We start from the raw sequence: 24576 nt of genomic DNA, 5'->3' as shown, positions 1-24576 counted from the left end.
TTTCGAAAATTCTACCTCTAAGGGGGTAAAATAGGGGGTTGAAATTTGTGTGGTCCACGCGGACGAAGTTTTGGAGAAGGTTTCTGCGATTTGTTTATTTTCTAAGCAAACTAAGGAGTAGTAGGTGGTAGTAGTCAGGTTTTAATTCCGATCGTAGAAAATAGGCTATCACCCGAGCAGCGAATCGTCTGGCTAGTTGGCTTGAAACAAAACATTTTGAATAATTAGCGGCTCGCTAGTCGCTGGGCACGGAGCAGTTTGTTATTGTGGAGCTGCCAGTAGTTTGCTTTTGTTGATGTAAAGTATTCTCATACAACTGAAAACCGATGGTCAGAAGCTACTAGTTGATTTTGAGTTAGTGGACTATCAAACCTCGAGTTAGTGGACTATCATACCTCGAGTTAGTTTTTTGCATAATTCGTCACTTGAACTAATGAAAAATAAAATGCCATGCTAAAATTATAGTGCGAAAGTGTCTGTATACTTATCTGTATGCTAACTTTTCGCAACATATCCGTTTTAACAAAACTTGGTATAGTATCTCTGAACCAAGTTTTGACATATTATGTTACTTTTGTCTTGGAAAATAAAAGAGTTCCCACGAGATTTTTACGAGCATTATTTATTTAGTAGGTACAGAGATAGCTTGCATTCTGGAGATGGACATAGGCTACTTTTTACCCTGAAAAAAAAGTGTTTCAGTTTGTGGAAATGTATTTACACTACTAAGTACCTAATTTGAAAAAAAAGACATAATATGAAATTAATCTAAACTTGGTCTCCACAACGTGAAATACCAGAATTCAACATTTCAGATAAAAGAAAACAAAAATCAACAACACTTTAAAACCATTCACTGAATGTGTCTCTCAAGTATATTCGCACTGGATCTGCGACAATTTTGTTCAATGTTTGTATTTAATATTGTATTAGATAAACTTATCTACGTGGTAGTATAGAGCAAGATCCCGGAACCACCAGACGCTACTTATTTTTAACTGATTTCAAAAAAAGGAGGAGGTTCTCAATTCGTTGAAACCTTTTTTCTGAGAAACAAAATGTGTGGGATTGAGTAGTATTAGTATATAGTTCTGTACTATTAATTAATGTACGCATATCTGCTAACTTGTACCGCGGTTGTCCCACGGTACAAGGTAGCAGATATGCGCACATATCTAGGTATCTGTTGCTAAAAGAACTTCTGTAAAACCATTAAGTGCTTACTTTTCTTAAGGTATGAGTGTAGATTTTGATGTACATTTGACAGAAAATTGTTAATAATTAATATTTCATACTTCCAGACACTTTCCGTCGGCGGTAATTTCCGCCAGATGGTTTTAAGCTTGCGAAAAATAACACATTTAATATAATCTTACTTAATGTCTGAGTCATAATTTTCATTTTATGATGTTCAGAAAATATTAACATAGAAATCATCATTCAGAATTTAAGAAAAGTGAATAATTTTTTTACTTACCGCTAGCAATTTGATATCTTTTTTGCCCTCAACACAAGCTAGTAAATATGTGAACGTTAAAAGTACACACTAAAACTACTCACTATCAGGCACGTTTCGTTTCTCAGAAAAAAAGTAACGTCTGGCAACACTGGGATCTTGGACCATTACCAATAGTTGTATAAAAGGCCTCCTCTCCTCTTGCAACCCTTTTTGTGCCATTATGTCAAGACCTCTTGGCTCTCGACTTCTAACGAGCGGTTTAGTACGCGTGTAAGGTGAACAGGGGGTCTTTATAGGTCACGATACGATTAAGTTCCTGTACAACTGTCGCAATTTTCTTAGTGGTTAGCACTGATGCACTGCAGTATTGTACTAGGAGTCAATTACAATAATTGTGGTTATTAAGAAAATTAAATAGGTATATCTGATGATCTAATAATGTAATTATCTAATGATGCTGATTCGTTAAATCAGGATCATTAGATTCTGAATTGAAATACCTATAAGCGTACACGATATCAAAATGTGCCTAAATTGCGGCGATTTTATATAGCGAACAAACGAGCAGGCAGGTCGACTGATTTTAAGTGATTATCGCCACCCATGAACATTTGACGCACCAGAGAAACCACCAATGCTCTGCCGGCTTTTCAGACATTTGTTGTTTTTTAATAACCCCGTATTATAATCTACTGGGAACACCACCGAAGCTAAGGGATTTGGTTTCACAATTCGCATGCGCGTGGAAAAATGGATCTGGCACAACAGGCGGTCGAAGTGCACCAGGCACCTACATAGGTGGTGTGGGAAAAAATTGCTCACGGTGGCATGTGGTGCGGTTGTAGAAAAAGGAGGGTGGAATAAGGCCAAACAGCTCCTCAGAGCACTGCTCAAGAACCAAAAGCCAAAAGCAAGGCAAGCCGAGAGCTGCTGGAATGACAACCACGCACTAGTCGCACATCAAATATTATTTATGTAGCTTATGATAAGTCGTAAGTCGTATCGTACCCGAAAAGTGTTTATATGACATAGACTTAATATCACTTAGAATTTAAGCTAAAGAGGTTAAGTACGGTCTACGTTAACTGAGATTCAGATGTCACAAGCATGCAAGATTCTTTTATCAGGTATACACATTTAGAAGAGGTAGTTTGCTTATTTAAATTTTTCGTAAATGCCATTTTCCTAATTCGCATGAGCAAATAAAAAAGCGTTGCGTTAAAACCCGGCGTTGCGCTGATAATAAAAAGTGCGCGTTAAAAAAGCGTTGACGTGTGAACAGATCGATACTTGGGAACGTTTTTTAACGGACGTTAAAAAAGCGAAGCGAATCTCTGTCGTGCGAATGAGGCCTTAAAAATACCTATTTAGCGCATTGCTTAAGTCCTTTATCTAAGTGTAATTCCCATTTGTCCTTAACTTAAAGAAGCGATAAGGAAACCTGTGACCCATTAAGCTTCCTATTTATATTCCACAGTGAGGGCGCGTCGGTGTCACGTAGGGCTTGAACTCCGGAACTCCGGTTTTGGCATGACTCCGGAACTTCGAAAAATTACAGATCCGTTTTTAAAACCGGAGTTATCGTGAACCTAACCGGAGTTTATAGGCTCACGAATCACGATAACTCTGGTTCATATTTTTAACAAAAATATGAACCGGAGTTTTTAAAAATTTTTAAACAAAAGTCGAACTTTTCCAGTGATTACATATATACAGTACAGAGTCTTCATAAAGTGTATATATGAAATAGGTTAGAACTTATCCAATTATATCGATGGAAAACATAATAAAAAAATGTAAAAGAGAAACTTTACTAATTAATTTTACTTGGTCGTTAGAATAAAGGTTTCTTTTCATTTTTCTAACTGATTTGTTTTACTTCATGCATATGCACTTGAAGATTCATTTAAGCGCCAGAAATATTCCAAATAATTTTTTTTTAATGAAGCTTCAAAACTCCGGAACTCCGGAACTCCGAAGGCTCAGCATCAAAACCCGACTCCGGAGCTGAAAAACAGTTCGTTTTCAAGCCCTAGTGTCACGTGACCGCGCCGCGTTACTTCAATTAGCAATAAAGTATGCGTAATAAGCTATTACAATCATCGTATATCGTGTGATGTACAATATTTTTAAACGCGAATCAGTCGTACTTTAGCCGGGTAAAGGTACGTTGGCACGCGTAGTAAGGCGCAGTGTACACAATGCAGCTCTTCTATCATGTACCTATGTTCTTTAAAATAAATAAGAAACCGGCCAGGTGCGAGTCAGATTTGCGCACTGAGGGTTCCGTACTCGGGTTTTTTTCCAACATTTTGCAAAAAAAATTCATAAAAATAAATAATATTCTGTTTTAGAATGTACAAGTAAAGCCCTTTCATATGATACCCCACTTGGTATAGTTATCTTACTTTGAAAATTGAAACATAGTTTAATTTAATAATTTATATTATATATTTAATAAAAAAAATTAATGATGTAACTACAGACTCGCGGTTTTCAGATTTATTCCTGTATCTGTGCTATAAGACCTACCTACCTACTAATTTTCATGATTCTAGGACAACGGGAAGTACCCTATAGGTTTCTTGACAGACAAACAGACTGACAGACAGATAGACAGACAGACAGAGATCAAGTATTCAAGCATCCGATATTAAGCTACTAATTTTCTGGAGCATTCAGTCACCACTGGCAAAATGCAAAAATGAGGAATTTGGATTGACGAAATTTATCACGCGGTTGATAAAACGGGACCTACAAGTCAAGAGTGAATAGGCATCTTCTAGGCAAGCGCGCTCCATCTTAGGCTGTATCTTAGACCAGCAAGTCTGATTGCAGCCAAGCGAGCACAAATTAAAGAAAAATAGTGTGTACCAAGCTTAAGACACCTAGCGGAAAAAATGGCAAGCGACTTTTATTTTCCCTGGGGAAACTATTCGAGATTAAAATAGTCTTTTTATTCTGTCTTGACTTATGGAAATTCCCATTCGGAAGAAAGAAAGAAAATATGAAAAACTGCAAGGAATTCAATCTATAGTGAAGAGATTTGATGTAATAGGATTTAAAATACAAAGATGTATACTTTGGCATACCTAGTTATATTGGGAACTATATGTATAATTACACAGTAATTTTACATTGTTTGATTAATATTGGTTGACTCTAGTAAAAAGATTACTAAAACAAAACTGATTTTAATATTGTACCCATTAATTTCTTTTCAATCATTAGTTAACATCACCTGTTGGCTGTTGTTACTGAGTAAGTAGTACCTAATAGTTGATAAGACACTTTCTAAACTTATATTCGGTATGAAGTTCCAACCCTCATCTCCAGGTATGTTCTTCCGGTTTTTATTATAACATAGAAAAACGACAAAAAAGCTATTTCACAAAAAATTAAAAATATTTTGGTGACTTTTAACAGTAGTTTGGTTCATAAACTGGATCAAAACTAGACCTATTGTACTCGTCAGAACATTTAATCTTTTTTAAAATACTAACTTTATTATTTGTGAAGATAATTAAGATAAAAATAATTACTTTCGTAAAACAAACAGATAAATCTCAGCACAAAAGCCAAGTAATTAGGGACCCCTGTCATAAAACCTCCATCTAACCCCTAAACGCATAAAGCGATACAAAACGACGATATTATTTCGATAATTGGTTTCATATTCGTATCGGATGGCCCCATTGTCCGGGGATGTACGTTTGATAAGCTTATTACTACCGCAAACGGCTGAAATTAATTAGTGTGAGGTCTTATAGACCCACAACGATATTGGGGCTTATTTTGTGGGTTAAGTTTTAAGAAAAAGCGATTTTCATCATACTCTAACCAATTCTATAGTGCAGTGCTGAATGCTGGGGTCTGTAAGTAATAAGTGAGAGTTCCTATAAATTCTGTCCTGCCTGGCCTGGGGTTCAGTTCCCGGCAGGTGTGATCTGGATATTTAATATTTATACCTAATTAGATCTAAATTGGCTAACATCATAAAGCGATACGCAACGCCAGATTTTATTTCGATAATAAAATTGGTTTCATATTTGTATCAGATAGGGGCATTGTCCCTGAATGTAGGTTTGTTAAGTTGCTTATAAGCTATCTCTATTGCAAACGGCTGAAGTTATTATTAGTGTCGGGTCTAATAGACCCACAACATCATTGAGGTTTATTAAATAGGTTAAGTTTTAAGAGAAAGCGATTTTCAAGATGAGCTTCTTATAGCAAAGAATGATTCGAATGGGCCAAGCCTTTGCCCTGGCCGGGAGATGGACAAAACGTACTTTCTATTCCGGAAAATTAAGGGGTTCCCACGGAATTTTCAAAAAGCCTACGCAGACGAAGTTGGTCATAAATTAGATTTAAGAGTAGAATCCTCAAGTAATTTTATCTTTGGAAACTTGTAAACTGTAAAAAATACTACGATTTAATACTCGCTTTACCTATTTGGCGTAGGTAGGTACATAGTGAACATAAATCAACCTGTTTTTGTACTCGTAACAATACGAAACATTATCGTCTAATTAATCGACTGGCATTAATAAAAACAACAGCCACGCTCATAATTCCTTTTATTTTTAACCCCCGACCCAAAAAGAGGGGTGTTATAAGTTTGACGTGTGTATCTGTGTATCTGTGTGTCTGTGTATCTGTGTATCTGTGTATCTGTGTATCTGTGTATCTGTGTATCTGTGTATCTGTGTATCTGTGTATCTGTCCGTGGCATCGTAGCGCCTAAACGAATGAACCGATTTTAATTTAGTTTTTTTTTGTTTGAAAGGTGGCTTGATCGAGAGTGTTCTTAGCTATAATCTAAAAAAATTGGTTCAGCCGTTTAAGAGTTATCAGCTCTTTTCTAGTTTTCTTGTAGAAAAGAAGATTAGATAACCGTTAGGTTCTTAATATTATGTCAATAGACAAATGTCAAGCTGTCAAGATGGACGTTGCCTAAATACATAATTATTTATTTGAAAATGATGTTTTGGAAAACTCAAATACTTTGGATCGTCGGGGGTGTTATAAATTTTTAATTTACACTTGTTACATTTTAAATTACTTATTGCACGTAAAATTGTCACCGAGCGTTTTCGTTACAATTTTTAAGTGCTGACAATTTAGTGATATCTACACGCAATCTTAAGCCTGAAACACACTTTTTGCGTACATTTACACGGAAGCGCGTGACATCGGTGCAATACTTGCTTCGGAGTATGAACGTTTTTAAGCAGTTTCAATTGCCCCTATTAAAACTTCTAGGCATCCATGGAGTCTTCAATCATCACTCATATCTAATGATTATTAGGATCATGAGCGCTAATTGATGGAACAGAGAAGTATCCAGATATTTGTACCTACTGCAAACCAATCTGATAGCAAAATCTAATAGACACCTATGAGCCATGTCGCACACGTTTGCATAGCACGCTATGTGTATTCCCGGCTTAATAGTACATTTTCATCGCCAAGTCTAGTAAATCAATAGTTAAATCTTACATAGGTGTTAGTAGTTTCCTGGCTGACTTATTAGCTGCAGGCAGCTATAAATTGTCACCAAGTATTTGTGTTCGTGGAAACTACAATAGGTACATTTAGCTCTACCTGAAGCTACAGCTTACTAATAGTGATGTGACTAATATATTACTATTTCGGTAATCGAATCTCATATCGTGATTTAAACTTAAACTGTTTATAAGTCAGCCATGAAGTTGTGTGATTAGGCTACGTATATAACAGAGGCTACTTTATATCCCGGGAAATCAAAGAGCTTTTAAAATCACCCAGTTATTAAGTAAAAAAGCAGAACTTATTTAAAAATAGCTACAATTTTGTAAAATATATTGGTTCATAGGAACCAGAGTAACCAACATAGCTAAACGGGTTGCGAAGTTAAATGGCAATGGGCAAGGCACATAGTTCGAAAAACCGATAGACGCCGGGGTCCCTAGGTGCCAGAATGTGACCTCGCACTGGAAAATGCAGCGTTGGAAGACCTCCCACTAGTGACTAGGTAGACAGGCGAAATAAAACCAGTCGCAGGGAGCCGTGCAAGACAGGGGCGTGTGGAAATCTCTACAAGAGACCTTTGCCCAGCGGTGGACTTCTATCGGTTGATCATGATGATGATTGTTTTTAACCGACTTCAAAAAGGAAGGATGTTATCAATTCGTCGGAACCTCTTTTTTTTTAATATTTTTGTACCATTACGTAAGTTAATTAGTCGAGTCTAATTCAAATCTACAGTTATACGCCCATCACTAACTACCCTTGGTTAAATTCTGGAGTTGTTTGCCAAGTACACTTTGCGATCCTATTTAAAGTTAAATTTTACTATTTAGGAACCTAGGTACTTTATTTTCCTGCAATTTGCAAGTAGTAGGTATTCAACTAACTAAAGGCATTTACCTAGGTATATTAAAAATTATAATGACGTGTCTAGCACATACGATGTAAGAGGCCGGTATGTGTACTTATTCTTAAAGAGTGTATTAAAATGGTACTTAAGCATTCAAAGTTATTAAGGGCTTAAAATTTACATATAAATTTTTGAGCTATAGCTTTGAAATATTTTTACGGAGATCTTGCAAACCACAGATTTGGATATTTGTTTTTTTAACTAGTCTACAAAATTTCATTGAGTTCGGCCGGTACCTAAATATTCCAACGTATAGGGCAAAAGTCAAAAGGTAAAAAGTCAAATTATTTATTCAAATTGGGCACAAAAATTAATTGTACTCTTTCTGATTGTCAATTGCTGAATTTGCAATACAATGATGTAGTGACGATAATTAATTACTTAATTTTCAACTAAAGCTACGAGGGTTCCAAACGCGCCAAGTTTGAAAAGAGAGCGCTCCAAGTACCTTCCCTGGAAAAAAATTAAAATTAAAATGCAATGTGACAAAAACGTGCATCACACTAATATTATAAAGGTGAAAGTTTGTGTGTATGTGTGTGTGTGTGTGTGTGTACGTATGTTTGTTACTCCTTCATGCAAAAAGTACTAGACGGATTTGGCTGAAATTTGGAACGGAGATAGATAATATCCTGGATTAGCACATAGGCTACTTTTTATCCCGAAAAATCAAAGAGTTCCCACGGGATTTCGAAAAACCTAAATCCACGCGGGCAAAGTCGCATCGGCTAGTCTACTATAAACGTCAATTAAAACATCGTCCAAATGAAAGTACGATTCAATATTGATATTGATGAACTTCCAAGCGGATTCCGTCAGAAGTGTGAACGGGGGCAGAGTGAACTAGGGGGTCAATCATACGACTATAATAATAAAAAAAACATTCTGAGTGGAGTTGGAAAGCCGCTCAACTGATCGGGTCGCGAAAAAAGCGATTCATTTAACTCGTTTCTTACTACATAGTACATTTTGACATTTAATTTTTAATTATTCTGGACTATGTAGTAAATTTTGTGCAGTTTGCATGCTGCTCTTATCCATTGAGGAGTTCTGTTTTCGATCTCCGACCACCTGCAAAGTATATCCTTTAAAACAAAAGAAGAATTCCAAATCGGTCCAGGCGTCTTTGAGTAATCGGGGAACATACGTATAAAAAAAAAAGATTCCGATGAATTGAGAACCTCCTTCTTTTTTGAAGTCGGTTAAAAACCCGCTGTTTTAATGGCTCCGCAGTACGTGAAAAGAAACCGGTGATAATTCGAGTGAAAACGACCGGGTAATTGATTAACGGGCGGCTTTCGACCTTGCCTCTCTTTATTACATTTTACTCTATTGTTTTTCAAACCGTCTCCACTGCGATATTGAAGTGAAAGATGAATAGTCTTGTTTGATTATTGAGTTCGTCTCCACTGTGATATTGAAGTGAAAGATGAATAGTTTTGTTTGATTATTGAATTCGTCTCCACTGTGATATTGAGGTGAAAGATGAATAGTTTTGTTTGTTTATTGAGTTCGCTCCACTGTGATATTGAAGTGAAAGATAAATAGTTTTACTTGATTACTGTCCACTGTGATATTGAAGTGAAAGTTGAATAGTTTTGTTTGTTTATTGAGTTCGTCTCCACTGTGATATTGAGGTGAAAGATGAATAGTTTTGTTTGTTTATTGAGTTCGCTCCACTGTGATATTGAAGTAAAAGGTGAATAGTTTTGTTTATTTATTGAGTTCGTCTCCAAAGTGATATTGAGGTAAAAGATAAATAGTTTTATTTGAATATTGAGTTCGTCTCCACTGTGATATTGAAGTGAAAGATGAATAGTTTTGTTTGATTATTGAATTCGTCTCCACTGTGATATTGAGGTGAAAGATGAATAGTTTTGTTTGTTTATTGAGTTCGCTCCACTGTGATATTGAAGTGAAAGATAAATAGTTTTACTTGATTACTGTCCACTGTGATATTGAAGTGAAAGTTGAATAGTTTTGTTTGTTTATTGAGTTCGTCTCCACTGTGATATTGAAGTGAAAGATAAATAGTTTTGTTTGATTATTGAGTTCGTCTCCACTGTGATATCGAGGTGAAAGATGAATAGTTTTATTTAATTATTGAGATCGTCTCTACTGTGTATTGAGGTGAAAGATGAATGGTTTTGTTTGATTATTGAGTTCGTCTCCACTGTGATATCGAAGTGAAAGATGAATAGTTTTATTTAATTATTGAGATCGTCTCTACTGTGTATTGAGGTGAAAGATGAATGGTTTTGTTTGATTATTGAGTTTGCTCCACTGTGATATTGAAGTGAAAGATAAGTAGTTTTATTTGATTACTGAGTTCGTCTCCACTGTAATATTGAAGTGAATTAAGTTTCGTTTAATAATTGAGTTGCAAAAGCTAGTTTTATAAATTTAGAAAGAAGATAAAACTGTACAATGCTTGCTATTGACACTGTAACGAATCTCCACGTTTTCGTCTGTACGTGTAAACGATATAGCTCGGTAACAAATGCCACGCCATTAAGTGAGCTCGCGCGGGATGTGAACGCATATGAACTGCGCTGTGACACTTTGTCACTGCTCATACGTTTCGTTTTATGCTTTTTACTTTGTTTGAGCCAGTATCGCTGATCGAGTTAATCTTTTTTAACCCTCAGCAACAACGTAACGCGTTTTTAGAGTACCGTAGTAAAAGAATGAACCCTTATAGTATCGTCCAGTTCTAGATAGGTATATAGGTATGTCTATGTGTCACAACCATTTTAAAAATAAATTATAAGAGCTGTAAAATTGAAAAGTACAGTTACAGAAGTAGAGTTATTACTGCCACATCCTCTGAAATTTTGAAAAAAAAAGTCGGGCTGAGGACCTACGCTTAGCTTTTTTTGGTTTACCCCCTGGGTTATAATAGACTTGAGTCGGTATTTCAAATTCATTACTGTCAAACTATCTGAAATTTCTCAGACAGTTTTTGGGAAAAAAAACTGTCGTTTAAGAAGCAGTGACCGCAACACTTCTTAGCAATTAGGCTGACTACGGAACCCTACGTCATGCGGGTTCCGGCACACACTTGACCAGTTTTTTTATAACATAGGTGACTGAAAATTCACTGTGAAACTAAACAATACCAAATTACCATTTAAAATTTCCTTTGTTTGTGTATAGCGTTGAATTAATTAAAACTGGCGATTTTAACTGGATTTTGTTTTCTAAACTAATTTATAACAAACTGGTTAATAGTAAAACAACATGCTGCGCTAAGGTGGAAAAAGAGTGTGTACAGATTTAATTAAAAATGTAATTATTAAAGATAATCTAGTAGGCAATTCTTTGGTATTTTAATAAGAATGCAGGAAAGGAAGAAAAATGGAAAGAAAGATAGATAGATAGATAAAAACTTTAATGCACACAAAACATGAAATAATAAACACAAAAGGATGAAACAGAAAAAACTAGAAACAATTGTATGCAAAGGCGGCCTTATTGCTCAGAGCGATTTCCACCCGGCAACCTTTGGTGAAAGGTGTGTTGGTGGAAAGATTGAGAAGAATAGAAGCCCCTATCTAAAGTTTGGTTATAACGCGTACAAAATAACTTCTTACGCGCCATTTTAACTTTACGTGACAAATATCATGTCAAAAGTACGATTTTAGTTGATCCATAAAGTTAAAATGGCGCGTAAGAAGTCTGGTATGGTCTATACTCATTAGTGTCGACTTGAGAAAACGTTTCAACAACCGCAACCAACCTATGCTTTCGGAACTATCGGTACATATATTTCCGGATAGGTATTTCTTTTTTCTTCTTTCTTTTCTATACCTTTCTGTGTTAGAGGCACTAAATAAAAAAAAATAAAAAAAAAATTATCTACCTTTTAGTTTAGCAGCTAGTTCTCAAACATCGGGAAAATACTAGGTCGTGGTGCTTATAGTAACAAGTGTAAATTAAAAATTTATAACACCCCCGACAAGTGAAGGTTACAGTAACTAGAAAAGAGCTGATAACTTTCAAACGGCTGAACCGATTTTCTTGAATTATAGGTAAGAACACTCTCGATCAAGACACTTTTCAAACAAAAAAAAACTAAATTAAAATCGGTTCATTAGTTTAGGCGCTACGGTGCCACAGACAGATACACAGATACACAGATACACACGTCAAACTTATAACACCCCTCTTTTTGGGTCGGGGGTCAAAAACAGCATTGAAGAGTAGTAAACTATTACAAAGCAAACTTCAAAGGGCACTGACAAAGGACGGTTTAAATCCAGTCCGAATGAACGAGCAAAGTTAATGGCTGCCATTAGTTTGTGTTGAGTGAATGACTTGTACACTCGGACGGGGAAGTTTTAATTAGTTGTGAAAACATTAGTCAGAGACGAAAACTTAGTGAAAAACTCAAAACTTTTGTGAAACTTTTGAGTATTCAAAAATAAAAGTCATCTTTTTCGTAACCTAAACTAAACCTAAGTTATTATATTTTTGAGTTACATAGTTAAGAGCCTTACACTTTTGAGGAACTTATTTGACCACACTTAAAAGTTGAAGGTAAAGGAATTTCGAAAAGTGAGTACCTACGTAACGTAGGTACCTTATTGTGATCTAACTTGAAGGTAAATCAACGCAAAAAAAAACACTGTCGAAACTTTCGAAGTATCTTCTAAGAAATAAGTAAATGGAGATTAGATGCATGCACAACCTTTTTAAAAAAATATAAGGCCCAGTTTATTTTCTCCTAAATTGTCCGTAAGGTAAGATCACTTTGGAACACAGAAACATAAATAAAACAAAGTTAATACTAATATAATAGACACTGTTTAAATATGAAACATACGTCACAAATAAATAATAAATAAAAGTTCATTGTTAAATATTTCGAGCGCGAAGCTACGCTGGCGGTCCGCCAAGTGCGGGTAATTTGATAAAAACGCCAACAACGGGTTAGTGGCAAACTTTAGACAGGCTTTATTAGGTCTGTAACGTTCATATTCACTGCTCCCGCCCGCTTTAGCGCTAAACTTGCAGTAAACGCACATATAAATAACGATTCTTTGCTACTTGCAACAGCTGTTAAGTTTTATTCTGCAAAAGAAAGCCTTGCTTAATGCGAGCTTTTAAAACTGTTTGACTGCTATTTCATTATGGTTTTGTAAACATAAATGAAGTTATAAATGTTATATATGGGGCTAGTGGCAATCTTGAGACAGGCTTTAAGAAAGTATTATTAGTAATACCTACTTTTTTATTGTGAACTTTCCCTACCCTATTTAAATTTTTCGTTATATTGTTATTGCATTCAATTTTGTAAAGATAAAAAAACACCAACAACGGGTTAGTGGCAAACTTTAGACAGGCTTTATTAGGTCTGTAACGTTCATATTCACTGCTCCCGCCCGCTATAGCGCTAAACTTGCAGTAAACGCACATATAAATAACGATTCTTCGCTACTTGCAAGTTGCAACAGCTGTTAAATTTTATTCTGCAAAAGAAAACCTTGTCTTTAAACCGTCTATTTATTACTATTGCTGCTAAATTGCTATCCTATTTAAATTTTACCTTGTATTTTATTCAATCTATACTAATAAATAAAATTGGAGTGTCTGTCTGTAATTTCGAAATAACTACCTCATATTAAGCTCATATGGTTATTTGAACGATACCAACACTGAATCACACGTTTTTAAAATTTTTGTCTGTCTGTCTGTCTGTCTGTCTGTCTGTTTGAAAAGGCTAATCTTCGGAACGGCTGGACTGATTTTGACGGGGTTTTCACAGACAAGTAGAGAATTGACCAGGGAGTAACATAGGCTACTTTTTTAACCGACTTTCAAAAAGGGAGTTGTGTTTTTCTACCTATGTACACCGAAATCTCCGAGATTTCTGAACCGATTTGCGTCATTTCTTTTTTAATCGATAGAGGAACTTCGCGACATTGTTTCATAAAAAATTTGGAGTCTAACTCCTCAATCCTGATGCTGCAGGGGATCTGACCAATCCACGCGGGCGAAGCTGCGGGCATCAGCTAGTTTAAAAGTAAAGATAAAAAGGACCCAACAACGGGTTAGTAAAATATAAATAATTTTACTAATTTTATTTCATTTTTATATTATTTTTTAAAATTAAAACCTTTTCTATTTTATTCAATTTTATATTTTTAATTTAAAAAATTGCCTCAAATAAATGACTAAGTAGGTATTTATTTTATTCATTTATTTATTTATTTAAACAGAACATTATCAATATCATAATATTCTGATAGTGCCTATTATTATTATCATCCCACGTTGTTATTATAATATTATTTGGGATATGCGGAATGTGTATTGGCCGGACAAGCCGAATATTTCCATTTATTGGATACGACCCATATGATAGAGTTCGAGTACTCTCGAGAAAGATATGAATTTATTAATAAAACCTTCGTAACCTATCTAGAGCAGCGGTAATAGGTACTCCATAATGCCATAATATTTTCTATATCAGTACATAGTCCATATTATAAATGCAAAAGTGTGTTTGTTCGTTGGCTTGTCCGTGAATCACGTTGAAACAGTGCAACAGATCGACATGGTTTTTACATGGGTTAGTGAGTGACATAGGCTACAATTTATGCCGGGAAAAAAGAATTTTCACAGGATTTTTAAAACCTAAATCCATGCGAAGTTGCCGGCATCAGCCAGTATTATTATAAATGCGGATTTATGTTTGTTTGTTGCCCTTCAATCATGCTGCAACGAAACATGATCTATGATGTATTTTTTTAGGGTTCCGTACCTCAAAAGGAAAAACGGAACCCTTATAGGATCACTTTGTTGTCTGTCTGTCTGTCAAGAAACCTATAGGGTATGTACTTCCCGTTGACCTAGAGTCATGAAATTTGGTAGGTAGGTAGGTCTTATAGAACAAGTACAGAAATAAATTTGAAAACCGTGAATTTGTTGTTATATCATTAAAAAAAAATGTTTTTATTTTCAAAATAAGACAACTATATCAAGTGAGATATCATAAGAAAGGACTTTACCTGTACATCCTAAAACAGATTTTTATTTATTTTTATGTACAATAGTTTTTAATTTATCGTGCAAAATGTTGGAAAAAATACCCGAGTACGGAACCCTCAGTGCGCGAGTCTGACTCGCAGTTGGCCGGTTTATTTTTTTCATGGATTTTGTTAAAGACCTGATGAGTGACTCTTGAGATGAAAAGCTACTTGTTGAAGAACTTTCAGGCATGCAGGTTTCCTCACGATGTTTTCTTTTACCTTCAAAGTAAGTGGTACTTATTTTGTTATTTAAAACGCATATAACGTTTAAAATTTATAGGTAGGTACGTGCCCCAACTTAGTCGAGTATTTTACCTACTGTGTGTAAATTACGTATTCCTTACGTTTTGCTGGAAAAATGCTGCAGAGAACATCGAAAACAAGGCAAATTGATACGTTCCAAGCTCACGTGCACATCAAAGAGGAAAGAAAGATGTAGGCCTGTAATCCGTATCAATAACGCAGACCCTCTACTGTATATAAATCATCTGTACTCGTAGGCAAGCAGGGTCCAAGTTGCAAGAAATAGCGACGAAAACATGATTTTTAGGGTTCCGTACCTCAAAAGAAACCCTTATAGGATCACTTTGTTGTCTGTCCATCTGTCCGGATGACGGAAAAAATACCTGAGTACGGAACCCTCGGTGCGTGAGTCTGACTCTCACTTGGCCGGTTTTTTTACTTAAGCATAAAGAGTCGTCAATAAAAACGTGCATTCTCAAAAGCCACAGTAGTTCAACGGATTACGGGGTGGACTAAAAGAAAAGTCCTAGGTTTTGATCACTTACACAAGCTTATGAGAAATAATTATATATTGTTTTAAATATTTATGAGAAACATTTATTTATTTATTAGTAGTGTTTCATCATGGCAAAGAATGTACATAAATTATGTAGTAAAATAAACTTAGAATAACATTTGACTTTGATGTGTCTGAAAAGAAATCCATTGGCCACTCATGTTCTTTTACTCACATACATTTTAAAGAGAGAGAATGGCAATTTGAGAAAATGGTAGTACCTAGAAGTAAAATATTATCATCATCAGTACGTGGGTTGTTGAACATTAAAAAAAATACAGAGGTAATTCTGAAATAGTACATGAATTGTAAAGTGATTAGTATTTAGCTATCGCATTAGGTTAGCCTTTAATGATAGTTTTAAGTGGTCAAATAAATAAATAAATAAAAAAAAATAGTTGTCATTCGAGCCACAGATTAGCCAGAATGACAGAAAAATATTTGAATTTGAATTTGAATTTAGAACTAAATATTTAAATTAGGACTTAGGTCACACTTGTTTACTCCCTTCTTATCTCTGTCACTCATGTCTTGGGCGGATGTAAATAAAAAAGGGTCGAATCAATAAGAAGTTTAATCCCGTGGGCAACGTCCAAGATCTCATTGGTCGGTACAAATTGACAGCAAAAGGCGCTTTGGATCTAGTTTAAGTGTTGTTTTGTGTTGCAGTTTACTTTAAATGTTCTCAAAGGGGACCTTTTATTTTTCTATAGCTATACCAATAACAGATTTTATATTTTACTAGAGGATGCCCGCGACTTCTTTCGCGTGGATATAGATTTTTAAAAATCCTGTGGGAATTGATTTTCCAGGATAAAATGTGTTAATTCAGGGTATAATATATTTCCATTCTGAATTTAAGCCAGTCCGTTTTTGCGCGAAAGAATAATAAATATACAAACATACGTACATAGAAACTTTCGCCTTTATAATATTAGTGTGATGTGATTTGGTAACATTGATTTGTACACGACAGCGCATTATATTGGTTTTGCCTGTCTCGAAATACACTACAAACTCTGAATTGAGCAAAAATTACTAGTTTAAAAGTATTGTTATTCCTTTCATAATGCTTGGCGCGGAAAAGGATAGCGCTAGATTTACACCTTTCAACTTCTTTGGAACGCGTGTACTCAATTTTGTGAGGCATAGGACACAATAATTGCGTGAACACAGTCTCTTTTCAACTGTAATTCTAACCTGCTGTTCAAGTGCAATCAATGCAACAATGATTTTTCACGGCTTATGTATTGTATCTACAAAGCGTTGCTAAAGCTATGGGAGAGATTCTCACTAATTGTTGTTCGTTCAGTAAAATTAGACTCGAAAGACCTTTTTAAAGCACATTAAAAAAATTGCACTAAACTAAGTTAAAAGCGAAAACAGGCGATAATACTCCGATGCGATATCAGGCGATGATTACTGATAAGTTACCACAAAAAAAAAACGCGAATATAAAATTAAAAATCCTGTATTTTTATAAGTTCACAATATATTATAAATAAAACATCTGACTGACGCTAGGGGACACCGAACGTTGCGTAAGTACGCCGCTCGGAGTCAATTGCGCGTCGTAGGTAGGGTATTGACTCGAATATTGCACTCTATGCATTGCGGGTTTGAAAAATACTAAATCACTAAAACTAGAAAATAAGGCAATTTATTTATTAAGGTTACTGGCATTGGGTTGTGTTTAGGTAGTAGGTATAATAATAATGCTAAGTTTTTGCTAGCGATCTGGTTACACCCTGTATATTGAGAGTATTGAAAACTGAACGCATAAAAAGTGATTAAAAGCCCTCAAATAGTAAAAACTGCCTTTACTGAACGTTCACCAAATCCTGTTATCTTAAGCCTCCACGTGGCTATGTTTTTGCGGCCGCGTTCTACGGCCTTATCGTGGCCATAGATTATTTCCTGAATTGCAAATTTCGCGCCGTTACGGCTTTGAGCGAAATTTTTTATACCACTTTTTAGCCATTCGCGTGGGTCTACACCGCGTTGGTCTGAAATAGAAATGAAGATTAGAAATGCATTCCTTTTTATGGTATTTCTATTGCCTGTGACAGTTTAGCTCAGACTGTAGGTCAACGGTGTTCTAGTAAAGAAAGATAAGAAATACTATAAACCTGGAAGACGTATTCAATACAAGTGGAAGATGTTTTTGACGATTCAAAAGAACTTGTAAAAGTCTAATTGAATAAAAATATTTTGAATTTGAATTCGAATTCAAGCCACTGAAATGGATATAACAAGTACGGTGGAAGACGAGTGCCATGTAAAATGAGTAATTTTTTGTGCCGATTCGAAGAGTCGATTTTCTTTAATAATGAATTCTAGCCCCATCAACTACCGCTATACAAAACATCACATCATTTTATTACTACAGTCCAAGAAATACCATTTAGGATTAAACGAAGTTAGAGTCTCAGACGTAGCAGAGATACTAGTGTTGTCCTACACGAAATAAATAAATTTTCATTTTGATTTTGACTAATGGAAAGGGGTCATGACCCTCAGCAATAAGGAAAACGACGCAAAGAGAGGGAAATGTAGGTTCCAATTTACCTAAGTAAAATGATTTCGATTCTCATTGTCCAATTTGGGTCGAGCTGGGTCCAATTAATGGTCGAAATTGTCTCATTTCGAATTCGGCTCACGGACAGACGTTGAGTTGGTGATTAAATTCACTCCTAACTGAGTTATCGTTTCTTTCTGAGCCTTATTTTTGGCAATTGCTTGTTAAGGCTTGATTGGTCATCGTACTTGATAAAATTCGGGCTTACAAAAACCAACCTTAATTTGTTTTTTTTTTTTATAATAATATCATGTATGTATGTTAAGTACGATTAATGGAAATGAGTATGGTGATATAGAGAAAAAAATAGGGGGGGGGGGGGGGGGGGTGAGAGAGAGAGAGACGCAGAGAGTGTAAAAGAGAAGTGAAGAGAAAGTGTGCTATAAGACCTACCTACCTGCCAAATTTCGTGATTCTAGGTCAACGGGAAGTACCCTATAGGTTTTCTTGACAGACGAACAGACGGTCGGACAATAAAGTGATCCTACAAGGGTTTTTCCTTTTGATATACGGAACCCTAAATATAGCGTAGGTTCTACTATTTACTACTCATGATCTTTGATTACACATTGATAAGATTCGGTGCGAAAATTTCAAATCAGATCGTTTTCTAATTTCCCCAAGCCGTCTTGGTTATTGGAAAAGGAGTAAAAGTGCAAAGTTCATCTATTTGAAGCCTGCGGGCTCGGTAATGCGGAAAACGGATTTGCCGCTCTGCTGCCTTCTTCGATAATATTCGTGCTAACCTACTTATTTTACAAGCAACAGGTAATAATATGTTTTTAACTTCTGATTAGACACTGATGCAGTATAATTGCCTGCTTATTGGATTTTCTATAGTACATATAATACACTAGAGGATGCCCGCGGCTTCGCCCGCCTGGATTTCGGTTTTTTAAATCCCGCAGGAACTCTTTGATTTTCCGGGATAAAAAGTAGCCTATGTCCTTCCCCAAGATGTAGCCCATGTCTGTACCAAATTTCATCAAAATCGGTTCAGCGGTTGGGCCGTGAAAACGTAGCAGACAGACAGACAGACACACTTTCGCATTTATAATATTAGTATGGATGGATTGAATGCCCTTGCTTATTCCCGCAACTTCATCTGCGTGGACTACACTAATTTTCAGCCCCTATTTTACCACCTTAGGGGTTAAATTCAGTCAGTCAGTCACCTTTTCCTTTTATATATTTAGATTTTTGATTATATATTTAGATATACTTACTTATTTAGATTCAGACTGACTTATTGACTGACTGATCTATCAACGCACAGCTTCAACTACTGGACGAATCGGGCTGAAATTCGACATGCAGATAGCTATTATAACGTAGACATCCGCTAAGAAAGGATTTTTGAAAATTCAACCCCCAAGGGGGTAAAATAGGGATTTGAAATTTCTGTAGTCCACGCGGACAAAGTAGCGGAAATAAGCTTGTTTTCTCTAAAGTTAAAGATTTCACTAACAAAATCATAAAGGAAACTTTAAAATACCTCGCCGTTTTGAAAGAGATTTATTTATCTGGGATCTCATCAAGTGCAGTCTTTATTTCTTAAAGTCCGAGCTAATAAAAGAGTAATATCTCTGCTCCATCGCTAAAGACCCTCATTAGAGCTGGATCATCAGTTGTCTCATTAAACGCAACCAATTAGTGAGCTCCGTGCTCCTTGCGGCCTGTAGTCCAGTGGAAATGACAAGCTATCTAAACTATTGAAACAAAGCTATTAAAATATACAGTATAGACTTAAAAGCTTGAACTAATAGAAGAGTAATGTCTCTTTTTCATCGCTAAAGACTCTTATTAGTAGTGGATCATCAGTTGTCTCATTAAACGCAACCAATTAGTGAGCTCCGTACTCCTTGCGGCCTGTAGTCCAGTTAGAATGACAAGCTAAAGCTATTAAACTATAATATGTACTATATCCACGGAGAGAAGTTAATTTAGGGCTCGTTCGGTTACGTAATCCCATACAAATGACAAGACAAAATAATAATCAGTGCGCGTTGACCTCTTGAGTGACCAACCAAACACAAACAAACCTATTTTTTGTTTTTTGAAAACATAGGTTCCAACTAGTACGGACAACATACTCGTAAATGTAGGTTCGATTTTGTGTGTTTTTTGTTTTTGCCTAATATAATATGCCCGTGCCCGCCCGTGTAGATTTTGTTTTTTTTTTTAAATCCCATAGGTTCTCTTTGATTTTCCGGGATAAAAAGTAGCCTATGTCCTTCCCCGGGATGTATCCCAAGTCTGTACCTAAAATCGGTTCAGTGGTTGGGCCGTGACAACGTGACAGACAGACAGACACACTTTCGCATTTCGTAACAGAAAGAGAACCCTATAGGTATTTACCAACTTCTCTCCCTGGATAGGGTAGAATAGGTAGCTTTAGATAATCGTAAGTTAGTTCACAATCGGCCTTACCCATCGACGTGCGCGTGACTCGGCTCCGTTTCGTCTTCACATTAGCGCGAATTGTGGCTCGAATTTATTTTAAGCGACACTTAATTCTTAAGCGCTACCGGATGCTCACTAATTGTTGTTAGGTTCTTTGTTTAAGAGATCTAAATCTTCGATATAAAATAAAATATTACCTTTATCGAAATACAATACAGTTTGGGGTCATGTGATATTTTATTTGTACCTGTACGATAATGGTTTCATGAAAGTTAAACGCCGATTCACACCAATTGCGTACACGTGACACGTGCGTAGTGACGCGCGTAAACCTCTAACACACCGCGTTATGCACACGCCCACGCTTTACGCAAGCGGTATTCTATGTTTCATACGTTCCATACATTACAACGCAATGGTACGCGCTACGTCTACGCTTACGCAGCCTGTGTGAACGAGCTATTAAGCTCTACCAACCTTGCCCACACCAGTAGGCTCCTTGACACCGAGTCGCCGCAGCAAGGCGGGTGGTGGAGGCGGCGGCATGCGGTGCAAGGCAGCGCTGAACCCTGAGGAACTGGACTCCTCTTCGCGTCTTCTGCGCTCCCGGTGTGGGGAGCCGCTGCTGCATTTTGTTGTTCTGTAACAAAGAGGTTAAGTTTTTTTTTATTTGTGGTTTTGCAAAATTTCATGGACTTTGGTTGCTTAATATTCAAATGAAATTGGAACTACGATTGTATGGAGTAAGTGACGGAGAGAGCCCTGTTTTAAAGCCATGCCGCCAAGCGATTTAGCGTTCCGGTACAATGCCGTGTCAAAACCAAAGGCGTATTTAAGTTTAATGAAACCCATACTCCTTCCAGGTTAGCTTGCTTCCATCTTAGACTGCATCATCACTTACCACCAGGTGAGATTGCAGTCAAGGGCTAACTTGAATCGAATAAAAATGAAAAATAAATTATGTAAGATCTTCAAACGAACCAGAGTAACTGAAATAGCTCATCTTATTACGAAGCTAAGTGGCAATGGATAGCGCACATAAATTATATACGTTTTTTTAATTACTCAGAAATGCAAAGTAATTAGTAGCTTTAAAAACCTATTAAGAACATCGAGGAAACTATTTTGAGGGAGTATAAGTAAAATTTTCCGTAAGTAAAATTAATTTTTCCTTTTTGTGGTTATTACAGCAAATCAAATTAACGATCCCATTAGGCGCTAATCAGTTGACTTCAAAGTTAACTTTGAAATTTATTTTCCAACGGGTAGAAGCCTATGTAACTAGTGAAATATTTCTGTTAACAGTATTAATGGAAAATGGCACGCCACTGAAGTGTATGAACATTCACCCATGTTTTTAGGGTTGCGTACCCTAGGGGTGCCAAAGGGACCCTACACTAGCCTCCGCTTTCCTTCTTTAGTCCGTCTATCTCATGAACCGTATTATGTAGAGTCGAAATTATCAGTGTGTATTTCTATTGCTGATGTAACAACAAATAATATAAAAACCGGCCAAGTGCGAGTCAGACTCGCGCACTGAGGGTTCCGTACTCGGGTATTTTTTCCGACATTTTGCCCGATAAATCAAAAACTATCATACATAAAAATAAATAAAAATCTGTTTTAGCATGTACCCTTTCATATGGTAGCCCACTTGGTATATAGTTATCTTACTTTGAAAATTGAAACACATTTTAATTTTTTTTTTTCAAAAGATGTACCACAAATTCGTGGTTTTCAGATTTATTCCTGTATTTGTGCTATAAGACCTACCTACCAAATTTCATGATTCTAGGACAACAGGAAGTACCCTATAGGTTTCTTGATAGACAGACAGACAGACCGACAACAAAGTGATCCTATAAGGGTTCCGTTTTTCCTTTTGAAGTACGGAACCCTAAAAAACCAAGGTCGCGAAATTCATGCAATTAAAAGAAAAATAATCTATATCGTGTTATATTTTGTGCGATGGTACGGTACCCTTACTGTGCAAGTCGGGCTCGCACTTGACCGTTTTTTTCTATTTTGGCATAATTAAATTTGATGAATTAGCTTACACTAACAGTCATTTATACTTGTAGTATAAATTAATCTTGAATCGTATCCAACCATGCAATTTTAAATTATGTAAACGACATATTAAAAATAATATCTTTTAGAACGAGACTTTCACGTTTTACATTTGATTAATTGTTACCTACTCGTACTTCCACTGGACTTATAATTATTATTATTATTTAGGTACGTCTAGTTTTTAGCCAGATTTTATTTACCTTTAGAAGCAACCAGTGGTTGATTCATTGTTGATACCTAGATATTCACAATATTGAATACCTTCAGGGCAGGCGCGCTCCACCATAGGCTGCATCATCCTTCCATCCTTTTAGGTGTGATTGCAGTCAAGCACAAGCCTGGCCGTAGCCAGGGGACGATTCTGGGGTCTAAACCCCCTTTGCCAATTTTTTTTTGTAAATACACCAAAAACTTCGTGCATGGATTTAGGTTTTCAAAAATCCCTTGCAAGCTTTTTTGGTTTTCCGGGACAAAAGCCTATGTCCGTTTCTGGGATGTAAACTATCACTGAACAGTACCAAATTTTGACTAAGACAATAGGCCGTGAAAAGGTAACAGATTTCTTCCCAATTCACTTTATTGTTTAAAAGCTACTTTAAAATATAAAATTTTGCTATGGCTGAGCTCGTTTTTCTGTCGTTTTAAATTTTTCTGTATTAAAACAGAAGTCGCCAGCATCAGCATGTATATTATACGCATAGTAACTTCATAACTAGTCTATGAATTCAGATGTTATGCCTTACCACCTAATACTAATAAGTTGTTGAACGTACAGGTGAAGGCGGCTTTGGACAAACACCGTGTCATAGCGTGCCGCGATCGCGTGCCACCCCCAGTTCATTGTTTGGGACTATTAACATTCTTATAGGGGAATGTTTAGATAACTCTCGCCTGGTGGCAGAAAGCCCTTCGTGTCTCGTGTGTGCCCGATAAGGGCACATTGATTTACTCTGTATCGATAGCTGAGCTTATTTCGAAGGTCGTTGCTACATGCTAGTTTTTATTGTGTCTTTATTCTGTTTTTGTATTATTTTTTGCGTGACTAAAAGTTTTAATTTTGAAAATGTAGCACACGGGGGATAAGATGCTTGACCACTAAGCCAAGCCTCTGGTCCTACCAAGTCAAGTCACTCACTGGCATTCCACTTACAAACGCAATGAGAAAATCCGAGGACCAAATAGTTACCAGAGTGCTACGAAAACACTTTGTTGTGGATATGACGTTCAAATCATGAAGACATGATGCAATCAAAAAGTATGAGAAACATTCTTATTTCAGTCACTTCTAGGGTAGGTCATGAATTCGCAAAAATACATCACTTCTGTAGAATGAAAAACAATTTTTCAAATCGATATTCTCCAGCAGAACTGATAGCTACTTAACATTCAACCGGATATAGCTCCAGCACACGAGTGTCACTATTCCAATATACTGAGAGAATTTTCAATTTTAAGCCTCGGATGGAACGGGAAGCGTTAAGAGTACTCTCCATGTTCGCTTCATGAGCGTGAGACCATGCTATTGCAATCAACACTTACGGGCTCAAAAGCAAGATGCGTAATACGTGAACTGCAATGTGAATAAACGTTTAATATTACGTTAATTTTTTGCAAAGTACCTAATTAATATTTTTTTATAATCTAAAGACATTTGAAATTATTATCAAGCAAAGTTTGCCTTTAACGCAATAGTTTTGCGATTTTGTAATTTCTCATTATGGTTTATTTAAGCACGAAGAAAAGCTTCAAATAGAGTTGTTTAAAGGGTCATAGCTTTTAAAACAAATACAAGTTTACTATGTACTTATTGTT

General features: G+C 36.1%; 1 protein-coding gene across 2 annotated transcripts in view; it reads right to left on the bottom strand.

Moving 5' to 3' along the window:
• Nucleotides 1-24576, bottom strand: part of LOC123869436 (kinesin-like protein CG14535) — a 460509-nt gene that overhangs the window by 48826 nt on the left and 387107 nt on the right. For both annotated transcript variants that reach the window (XM_045912358.1, XM_045912359.1), the window contains one exon: nt 21169-21331. In XM_045912358.1, the coding sequence (XP_045768314.1) occupies nt 21169-21331 (163 nt within the window). The remainder of the gene's footprint in view (nt 1-21168; nt 21332-24576) is intronic.

The sequence above is a fragment of the Maniola jurtina genome, chromosome 11, assembly GCF_905333055.1.
Source record: "Maniola jurtina chromosome 11, ilManJurt1.1, whole genome shotgun sequence".
Taxonomy (NCBI): Eukaryota; Metazoa; Arthropoda; class Insecta; order Lepidoptera; family Nymphalidae; genus Maniola; species Maniola jurtina.
This window is presented reverse-complemented; position numbering and strand designations above follow the sequence as displayed.